Raw genomic sequence first — 11,165 nt, forward strand, 5'->3', positions numbered from 1 at the left:
TGTATTTTTTTTTTCTCAAGTTTAATTCTGAGCAAGCATAGCAAGGATATCCAGCTACAGCAGTAAGACAGAAAAGTTCGGGAACTGTATCTAGATATGTCTGGAATCAAGCACCTGAAGTTTACTGTTTTCTTTCTTTTGTTGGTTTTTTTCATCTCTTTGTTTTGTTGTTGTGGTTTTTTCCTTTTTTTTTTATATTTCTACGAAGATCATGAAAGCTGATTTGTTTCCTCAAAATTCCAATTAAGTAAATATGATATACACAACTAGAGAAACTTGATCATCCCAGCTTAAGTATAAAGAATGATTTTTATTCCACAAAATAAATGCTATGTTTGATATTTATTGTCAGACCGTAATTAAGATTTTATTACACCATTTCAGATGATCAATTAAGTGCTGTTGCACAATTGAGTTAGTCCAAACAGAAGCAGGTAGGATTGTTTTCTATTTTAATGCAAAGTAGACAAAGTATAATTTTGCTAACCTGAAATCAGTACTACTAAAGAGATATAAATAAAAACATTGCACTTGTTTAAAGCTGACCTACTAACATTTGAGTTGCTATCTATATCTAGATGCTACCAATGCCATGTACATTACCAGTGAAAAAAAAGTCTGTCACAGGGGGACATACACCCATCTCTCTATCACTGATATACTATTATTATGTCATCACCAAAAGAGATTATTTCTTACTATACAGAATATAACAAAAGCAAGACATTCGCTTTACTTGCCTCTAAAAACCCTGAATTACCCTACAATAGTAAGTGTCCATATAAATATATACTCTGTATTATCCAAGAAATGTCAATATATGAAATAAGAGATTTCTTTTAATACAATGAAATATGTTTAACTTACTGATCCAAACATTTTGTCTAGCATCGGGCAATTTAAACTGAAATCAGAATATTAGCTCAACACCCAAGGAATTACCAACAAAGAAAAACTGAAGTATTGCAGACAGATATCTAATACACATACTAATACTTTCTGGAACTAAATGTTAAATTATCCCAGGGAACAGTTAAAACAGCAACCTCAGCAGCCAATTCTAAAATGGATCAAGAATAGTAGAATATATTTGAAGTGCAATTCTTTGCAGGTTCCAGCCCATGTACTCAATACAGTCCATCATCAGGTGACATCATCTTTTATACTACTTAATTTTTAGCAGTGTCAAAGCTGCACTAGTAATCTGTAAGTAAAGAAATGAATCAAAGCTTTAATGTCTTTTAAATTGCCCAACATTGCAGGAAAATAGGCACAAAATTCTGCAAAGGAGACAAAGACACTGCAGTTACCCAAATCATGTTCTATGGATAAACATATGTGGACTATCATTACCAAGTTCTGGAAGAGCACCTCGGAATAAATCTGCATTCACAAAATGGAAATTACTTAAAGTTGAATTACTGCCTCCACTTTTGTCTCTGTACCCAGCAGCAAGGTATTGGTATGTATCATACTCTAGTTTTTAAACTGTAGCTCACTTAAGCATAAGTACTTCACTTTCTCCCTTGTTGCACATCTAGCATGACAACCTCCTAAAGAAATTACAGTGGAAATAAAAAAAAATTTGCTGAATTTTCCAAAACATTTTGTATTTATAAGAGCACAGAGATTAAGAATTAGATATATTTCATTTCTAAGTTTAGTGATGTATTTGTTGTAACATTCATTTAAGATTACAGCAATGTCTATCTTTCAGTGAACAGTGCAGCAAAAGAATTTAAAAAGTCAAAACGTATTCCATTAGAATTTCCTGGATTCTGAAATGTTGGTATAACATACACACATTTCCAGGAAGAGAAGTTACATTAACTGAAGTGTCACGTCACTAAACAAAAAACATTGTTACCACTCTTTCATTTAAATGCTTATACAGAATATTGAAAAGTCTATCTTCCACCATTACAAATTAATTTAAAGCATCTTGGAAGAATGCATTCTACATTTATCTTTAAGAAAACACGAAGTGGACTATTTCAAATGTACAAATAAGCTATTCTTCACTTGTGATGTGCTGTTGAGAGGACAGCTAAAAATCTGAAGAGAAAAAAAAAACCCAACAACAAACAAAAAACCTACAGTGGATCAGGTTGCCCTGCCACAAACGGAAACACTTTTTTTTCAGATCAGAAGAGAATGTGGAAAAACAAACAAAAAAGTACTCCTTATGGTATAATTTATTACCAGCTGAAACCTTGCATCAGATACGCTTGGTTCTGAACTTCACTGAAGTCAAATCCCATTTCCCTGCCCTTAGTAAACACTGAGCAATAATGAGTTAGAAGGGTGTCTAAGAGGGAAAAGGTAAAGGATCCCAGACAAAACCTCAGTGAAAACCCCAGCTCTTGGAATGGAACAAAGGTCATCTACATTTTTGCACTAAGTTTCTGGTAATAAGCAGAAAGTATCATATGCCAAACATACCTGTTGTCAGAATACATTAACATAAGTGTTAGTTATGTGAAGACTGTCACCTGTACAAGATAGAAAAATACTTACAAATATTAGATTTCTACAGAGAACCATAATACCAACTGTTTTGCTAGTTTGGAGGGGAAAGATCATTATTAATGGTGTTCTTTCCAAGTACTAAGAACTTGGGGAAAGCACGGGAACAAGCTTATGGTCGCTTCCTTAAAAAAGTACTTAAAATACTTTCTGGTTTTCCGCCTAACACCATCACTTCTTTAAAACTTTTCCATCTTTTGAACTTTAAATCACTGTTTATCATAATTTTTTTTTTTTTGTCCTCTTCAAGGCACACCATTGATTCCATTAAATCTTTTTACACAACACCTTCTAGAAAACATGGACTTCAAACCTTACAGGAAAGTTCATTGTGCTAGTTAGTAAGCAAGCCCAGAAAAACCTCTTATGGCAATTTCATGTGTAGACAGTTTACAAAATGTTTAGCTTAATGACTGCAAACTGCTAACTCAACAGAGGGATGGGGAACAATGTGTATTCATGAGCAGTTTAAACCAATCTAAATCTAAATCAGTCTTGCTACACTTCTACCTTCCTTTTCTTTCTTCTTCCACCCCAATGGTAGAAAGCAGCCAAGTCATGCACTGGCTGCAACTCAAGAGGATATATATGATTGTTGTTGAGTTAATTTCAGTTTGATTCAGTCCACCCTGGGACCACACAAATGGGCTGCTGGCACAAGAGACAAGAAGAATAAACAGCCAGGAGTGGAAGAAGGGGATGAGACTGCCTTCTTCCATGACTATACAGGCCTAATTTGACAAACTGCTTATAAAACTGAATCCTTTGCCCAAGAACAGTGTTATTCAGCAGTTAGTCCAGCCTGGGTAATCTGCTCTGCAACAGAGCCCTATAGAGGTTTGCATTCATGCTTAACTAAAATGACAACTTATGAATGCTGTATCTAAATAGTGTACTCCTGAAGGTGATCTGCAGAAGTCATCATCAAAAGCTATGACAATGGGGAGTTCTGGATGCTTAAAGGTCTTTTCCTTGGTGTACTGACTACACTCTTCACTCCAGAGCACACACAGACTCAAAGACAACAAACAGCAATGGGAGCAAGTAGCTCCAGGTTAACTGGAGAGGACTGCTGCTTTTGCTCACAGTAAGAAAAATGCTTTCTTGTAGTTAGGCAATACAATGTTTATGCTTAGGTCATAAGGAAAATCATCTTCATAGTGCTCCCCACAGGTTTGGGAAACCCCATAATAGTACTCCACATTCAATTAATTAATATAGACTCATTCAGGAAAGTCACTGTCACACACAGGAAAGGCAGTGGTCGCAGATAAAGCAGGTAGGTCACCTCAGCCCTAGTTTTCTACAGGTAACTCAGCAACACCCTTCACCGCCCTGCTCTTCCACCACCCTACTCTGACAGCCTCACAGCTGCCTTTCCAGTGCTTGCTTACAAACACTTCTTGCTAAACAGGTCATGACTGCTTTATATGCTGCCTTCCAAGTAAAAAAAAAAAAAAAAAAAAGAAAGAAAAAAAAGCACAATAGTGCTTTATTGAATTTCTTCCCTGGTTCAAACTAATCTTCAGAAGGAAAATAGATGTCTTGTCAAGTATAGAATATCAAAGTGGCTTGCTGTTTTGCCATACTTGAATTCCCTGAAATATCCTCTCATCTGGTCACCCCATATTAACAAAACAAAGCAAACCACAAAAAAAACCCAGATTTATGACTTCCCATCAAAACCTTTCAAGATAATTATTCTAACACTTATTAAATCACTAACATTTAGTTTCTGCATAGGGCTAAACCATTTTCCTTAGTTCTCTGGAGGTCTTTTGAAAATTAGTCTTTAAAAATCCATTCCATGCACACACCAGGAAAAAAAAATCCAGTGAGTGGTAGTAAGCCCAGTAACTGGACAATACTGGAAGTGTTAAATAGGAAAGGTGGAAAAAGAAGCATTTGCTACTGAAGCACGGCAACTACAAAGCAATCGGCCATACAAGCCCTGACTTACCAACATTTCTCAACTGTGACCAGAATCATATTTAAGGCAAAACTAGCCCAAGATCCATGATTATTCAGATTTGTACATTTCTGTAAGAACTGCTGAAGTGCCTATTATGGTAAACAGAATTGCAGAGAACCTACTATTGAGTTTCACAACAGGTTAGCTACTTTCAATTAAGAACAAACTTATAAATAATCTAGCATTCGGGTGCCTCTATCACATTAGGGTGCCACGTAAATTCAAACTCAACACTTCTGTATAAAATGTGTTACCTTTTTGAAATAAGGAAATTTTAAACTCCCTTTATTTTTATTATTCAGTCTATTATTAAAGCATATATTTCTAAGGAAAATCTGTGTATCTGTAGGATTTACACAAAAGTTTGAAACCGGTTTGCAACAACATTATAATTTCCACCTTTCTTTAAGTTAGCGCTTTTTTTCCCAGTTTACGTGACCAGCGAAGCATTCAGATTAAGTAGCTGACAGTGACTGTAAAGCTTAATACCTTAAAACCATTGCATTTTGTTTCAAAAGGCTTCTCAACGAGAGCGCAGAACTCCTTTGAAAACAGAGCCGCGGTGTGTATCACAGCGGGCTTCTGCACGACATGTACACAATACTTGTTTCAGATTACAAAGTGAGCTGAATAACCATCTCCAAGTGTTCTGGTGAAGACATGCATATTCATTATTCTGTCTACTAACATTTTTCCTGATACAACAGTCACGCTGCTGTGAGAGCGCTGATCCAAAAAACCTTCCCCAACTTTGAGAGTTGTAATACAGGCAACGTAACTTTCCCCGTACTCCTAGTTCATTACAACTCTAGCCTTCTCAGACTAACACGAGTCTTTTTTCCACTAGGTGGTCTAATTAACTTGGAGTCCTTATCAACACGTTCAACTACTGGATAGTCACATGGTAAACATGCAGATTTAAGTTCAAGGCTTCCATGTTGTTTAGCCACTGTAAAATATACTATGATTGGCAGTTCAAAAGTGCAAACAACCAATTTCAAAATAGCATGGATTATTCCAACATAGCTTGTAATTGCTTGGTGCAAGTGGTGTTTACTTTCCTTTCTACATAATTATGCAAGCATGAGGAAGTCAATAACAGCTTCTGATCACTTGTTCAAACTGGAACACGAGGACAGATTTAAGAAAACCATTTTTTGTTTTTTTGGCAAATGACAGGGGAAAACCACCTCTTAAGACTTACCTGTTCTCCTACCTCCAGCACAACAACTACTCTAATGTTAATCTTCCTCTATAAATCTCCATTTCTGCTGCAATTCAAACAGTTAACTAGAAAGTGAAAGGTCACTACATTCCATGACTGGTTTCCAGCCTGCATAAGAGCAATAGGACTTTCAGCTGATTTATGCTCAAAGTTAAATTAGTGACTGAAAAGTTTACTAGATATTTCACTTTTGTCCTCTGTCATACTGGCAGAGAATAGGAGCAACAGCCTGACTGGCTTTAAGGGAAAGCAGTTACAGCACCAGTGTGCACCAGTTTTATGTGTGGACAGCTAGACAGATCACTAGGGAAAGACTACGGAAACCAAAATGTAAATTCAGAATTAATTAAGAACAAAACAAAAATCCACCATAAACTGTACACGTGCCTTCCTTATTTGTGAGTATAGCACCTTTGAGCAAGCAAATCAGGAACATCTAGGGCTACCAAATAAAAATACCCACAACTATTAAATATTTAATATTTTACTGACTGAAAAAAACAAACAAACGTGCAAATAGCATCAAAACATTTAAACAATCATTTCAGACCACTTAATTCATAGTGCATTGCTCTAGCTTCTAGGACATCCACTATTTTTATCTCTTATCAGCAGCAAACTTTTTAACTATAGTGGCTATATTACCCTCACCCACATATTAAAATATCAAGCAAATGTCGCAATACATATTAAAAATCTCAAGAGCATTTACAACAGTTCTTAATTCAAATCATTGGTGAAACCAAGCTTGTGTTTCTTTCTTTCTTTAAAAGCAGACTCCGCTTTCCTGAAGTTTATTTTCTGACTTTGAGGAAAAAATAAAAACAAACTATAATAATGTTTTTCTATATATTACTACCTACTTAGTAGGTAGCAATTTGATGGCATGCAATTAGTTTTTAAATAATCAAACAGATTCTACATGCTTCTGAAGCATACTGAATGCAGAAAGACCTTATGCAGAAGGAGCCTATGTTAAACAAACTAAAAAGCTTCGTTACAACATACTGATCATCCTAGCCTTATCTATACAGCCGTATTACTTGCTATCAGAGGTCACTCAACACAGGAAAAAGCCTGATTTAGTAGAACATCACAATAATGAGCACAATTATGTCAAGGCTCAAACACTTCTTCTAAGACATATTTGAAGATATTTCAAGACTGCCTTCAAGTGGTCTTTGCAGTCCATGGGAAACTACTTAATAGGCTAAAGTTACTAGTTTATACAAGGGACTTTATTTACTTGGATTAAGTTGGGTTACTGCAGGGAGAACAATTACGCCAACAGCTTTGGAGGTGGTAATCTCCTCGCAGGCAGCACACCTCTCTTGTCTCAGAGGTTTCCAAAACACAAGAGCATGAGTGACTTACAGCTTTCTATCAATACGACTTGGTGCTATTCCTAAATATACCTCACTGTGTTTTACAAAGAATGATAAACATTCTCTCCACACTATACAGATGGGAAAAACGAGCCAGCGAAGCCAAATTAATTGTTCAAGTTCACCCAAAGAGGCAAAAATAGGGACAGGGAATCCAGTTCTAATGCACTATGCACCAGAATACACAACCCTCTGCACCTGAAAGAATGACCAAGACATAAATCAAAACGGAGGCCTCAATCGTGCAGTCAGCAGGCTCAAAGTAAGTCTAGGCCTTAAAGCATTAAATCCTGTGCATCCTCTACAGTGTCCTTGAGGCATACTCTTTCAATAACTTAGAAAATAAATGCACACTAATATACTGGCATACTTAAACAGTATCTCGATCTAGTATGGTCAATGTTACTTTGTGGTGATACTAACAGAAATCTAATCATTCTCTTAGGCACTCTCCCTTACTGCTTCTCAGTGGACTAACTTGTATCCTTGTAAACTTTGAAAAACTACAAGTTTAAGCTGAGCAGAAAGACCGATACACTGTATTACCAGACTTGGTTAGACTGGTGAATCTTAGAAATTTCTGTTGAGCTACAATTGTTAGAAGTTTCACTGTAATATCTAAAGCTTCAATGTAATGACTTACAGATTAACCTCACTTAACATTAAGGGCATAGTAAATAAAGTACTGAGAGTCCTCTCAAGCATATATAAGTTTAATGCTACACACACACACACACACACACACACACACACAAAGCGCAAAAGCTGCAGACTTAAACTTAGCATTTGAACACCCTGGCAGAATTAATCCAGATTTTGAAAAATAAATAAAAATGCAACAGTAGCACAAACCTTATCAAATACCATTAAATAGGGCTCTATTAACAGGTTTCTGCATTTGCTACTTTAAATTTAAGCATTTGTTAGACATTCAATTCAGCCTAAAGTGGATCTCTATCACTATTTCACAGAACACTTTGCATTCCACTTGTGATCCGACCTCCTCATCCTCCCAACTGCCTATCTACATATTTATATGGCTCTATAACCACAGTATCCGAACCTGATCTCTATGGTAACTGTAAGATTTGTTTACATGGAAAAAGAATATTAGAAATGTATGTAAATTTCAATAAGTGTTTTTCTTTCTGGGGAAAAAAAAAAATCTCCCTATACTGCCTCCTATTTGTCTTGCTTCCATATCCTGAATACCCACCAGACAACATGCCACATTTGGAAAGCTTCTCATCGTACAACCTCAACAGCCTGTTGTTGTAAATTCATAAATAGTTTACTTTTAATGAGAAAGATGCGTGCAGTGTTTTAGATCTTAACAGTTGTTAAAGATCACAGAGAGGGCAATTAAAACATGATTTTTTTAAAGATACTGTCATTAAGTCACCAAAATAAAAGCCCCACATGCTAAACCTTTAACAACTACACAATAAGCCTTAAGTTTGCTGCTCTGAAACTCAGATCAATTAGAAGTCTGTATTGTTTATCGTTTCCAGCAGTGAATATAGTACTAGGTACACTTTTTACATAATACTCATTCACAGACAGTAGGCACAACCCTGGTGGCGCAAGACCCCACATACAGACTGCTCTTTCCTATTAATAAATACCAAAGAGATTATGTATCACGGGTCTGTAACAATTATTTTTGTAAGATTTGCAGTATTTTGAAATGAGATTTACTGCAGCCCAGCAGGACCAGAAGCTGAATTACATGGGGGTCATGGTAACATAAACGGCAGTTTGAGCGCGACACATCAGCAAAATGATTTAAAAAACCTAACTACTTTTTGGTACACAGATTCTTGCCACACGCAGAAGAAATCATACTGTTCTACCAATACGATTTTTTTTTCTATAGAATCCGTATAATATATTTAAAATAAATAGTCTAGAAAGGCAGAAGATAAGAAAAATGAGTAACAATGAGGTACGTGAATACTACTTAGCACTGGGAAGAAAACTGGAACCTGTTCGAAAACCTTTCTGCACCTTACAGCAATCATTTCACTGCAGAGATTCTCTCACATGCACCCTCCTTGATCATACCATTATCCATTCAACGAAACTCCTATTAACAAATCGAAAGTAAGCAAATCTACCATTTATCCCCTATTCAAGTAAACACGGCTGTACAACCAGCTCGTGCCCTGCAACGTTACTTTCTCAAGCAGGGTGACTGTCCCCTGCTCCTCCATGAAGCAGGCTCAGCCCAGGCAGCCATGTCCTTATTCTCCTACAAACAATGTTTCTGAAGGAGAACAACCCCCACTCTGCGAACTTAACAGTTTCCCCCAGCAGAACGCTGCGGAGCAAAGCCTGCCCCACGGTCAGCAAACGAGCTGAGGCACCAAAACACAGCAGGGAGGGCACGGCAGCCCCGCAGCCTGGATCTGCACCAGCACCGAGCCTCGCACCGGGCTCGGGACAGATGGACTGACAGATAGGACAGCATTGCTTCATGCAAACCTCCCTTCTTTCCCCTCCCCAGCACACAAGCGAGTGTTTTACCTTCATGATGAGCTCAGGCTGCGGTAAAAGCCTCGACAGGGACTGAGCGGCCGAGGCTGGACCTGGAATTTAAAACAAAGCGCTAAGGCACCGCACCAGCCGCTCGCACCGGGCGGGGGGAGGGGAGGCAGGGATCGGGGTGGGGGCACCGAGCTCCTCCCGAAACTCCCCCTTTACTTCCACGGATCCCCCCTTTCTCCCCGATTAACCCCCTCCCCGCTTTCCTCGGCCGCTGCTTCCCTCCCCCGCTCCACACACCCCCCCCCCCGCCCCCAGCTCCCACAGACCGCGGCTTCCCCTACACTCGCTGCCATTGACGCCATTTCTGTCAGAGGAGGAGAAACTTGCCACAACAACAACCCACCCCCAGCCTCCTCGGCTGCCGCGGGGGGGGCGCGGAGACGAGGCGTCCCCGGCTGCCTCTCCGGGGAGTAGCGCCCCCTCCCCAGGCATCAAGCGGCGGGAAGGGACCTGCGGGAGTCCCAGCCCTGGGACACCCCCCCACTCCCCACTTTACCGCGGGGAGTCGGAGGGAGGGAAGGAGGAGAGAGGAAGGGAGGCTCTTCCTCCATTGTACGAGGAAGAGTGCCCGTGTGCGCGACGGGGGAGTAGGGTGTCTGTAGCAGCCCCCCCCCGACACATACACGCTTTTGTAGGGGCTGCGGCTCCGGATCGCGGCGGCTCCTCCTCCTCCTCTCTCCCCCCCCCCCCTCCCCCCCCCCGCCTCCCGCCCCCCCAAATAAAGGAAAGCGCTGACTCCGCGGCAGGAGTTTCAGCAGCAACAGCCGCAACTCCCCGGCTCGGCGCAGCGGGTCCTGGCGGGGGGGAGGGCGGGAGGCGACGGGGGGAAGAAAAGGAAGAAGAAAAGAAGGGAGTGGGGACGAGGAGGGAGGGGGGCGGGGAGAAAGGGGCCCGACCTGCTCGGCGGGGACACGGAACGTGTGTGTGTGGAGGAGGGGGCTCCGTTGCCTCCCGGCGGAGGGGGCTGAAGAAGCCTCCGGTCCCTCCCGCACGCAGGCGGCACCCCGATCTCCCTCACCCCCGCCCCGCCGCTGGGTGTTCGGGGCGGGGGGGGAGGGGGGGAAGAAGGAGGATCGCCGAGTCCCGCCGCAGTCTCGCTACGAGGAGAAAAACAACCGCCCCCCTCCCCCCCGCACGCACGCCCCGCTGCCGCCGCCGCCCGGCCCCGCGCCTTCCCCCCCCCCCCAAGCCCCCCCCGGCCACCGCACCGCCTCCCCATCCGCCGAAGGCAGGACCGGGGGGGGCTCCTTCTCCGACTCGGCGCCGTTACCTTTGTTCCACGGCGCCCGCCCGCCCGCTACTCCCCCGAGCTGAGGCGGGGGGGAGGCAAGGGAACGGGGCGAAGCCTCCTCTCTGCTCCAGGCCCCCTTAGCCGGCCTCTGCTCCCGCTCAATCCTCCGGCAACAGTTCTGCTTGCGGCGGCTCTGCGCGGCGTGCGGCGCGGCCGATCCGTCCTGCGCGGACCCGGCGGTGGCGGCGGTGACTGCTCGGCTCCGAGCCTCTCGGTCCC

At 41.6% G+C, this 11,165-nt stretch overlaps 1 protein-coding gene across 3 annotated transcripts in view; it reads right to left on the minus strand.

Moving 5' to 3' along the window:
- ARID4B (AT-rich interaction domain 4B) overlaps positions 1-11,165 on the minus strand; it is an 89,313-nt gene extending 78,148 nt beyond the window's left edge. For all 3 annotated transcript variants that reach the window (XM_084261883.1, XM_084261884.1, XM_084261882.1), the window contains exons 1-2: positions 10,926-11,165; positions 9,635-9,696 (exon numbers count right to left, since the gene is read on the minus strand). In XM_084261883.1, coding sequence (XP_084118009.1) covers positions 9,635-9,640 — 6 coding nt within the window. In that variant the 5' untranslated portion in view covers positions 9,641-9,696; positions 10,926-11,165. The remainder of the gene's footprint in view (positions 1-9,634; positions 9,697-10,925) is intronic.

This window comes from Gallinula chloropus, assembly GCF_964237585.1.
Source record: "Gallinula chloropus genome assembly, chromosome: 3".
Taxonomy (NCBI): domain Eukaryota; kingdom Metazoa; phylum Chordata; class Aves; order Gruiformes; family Rallidae; genus Gallinula; species Gallinula chloropus.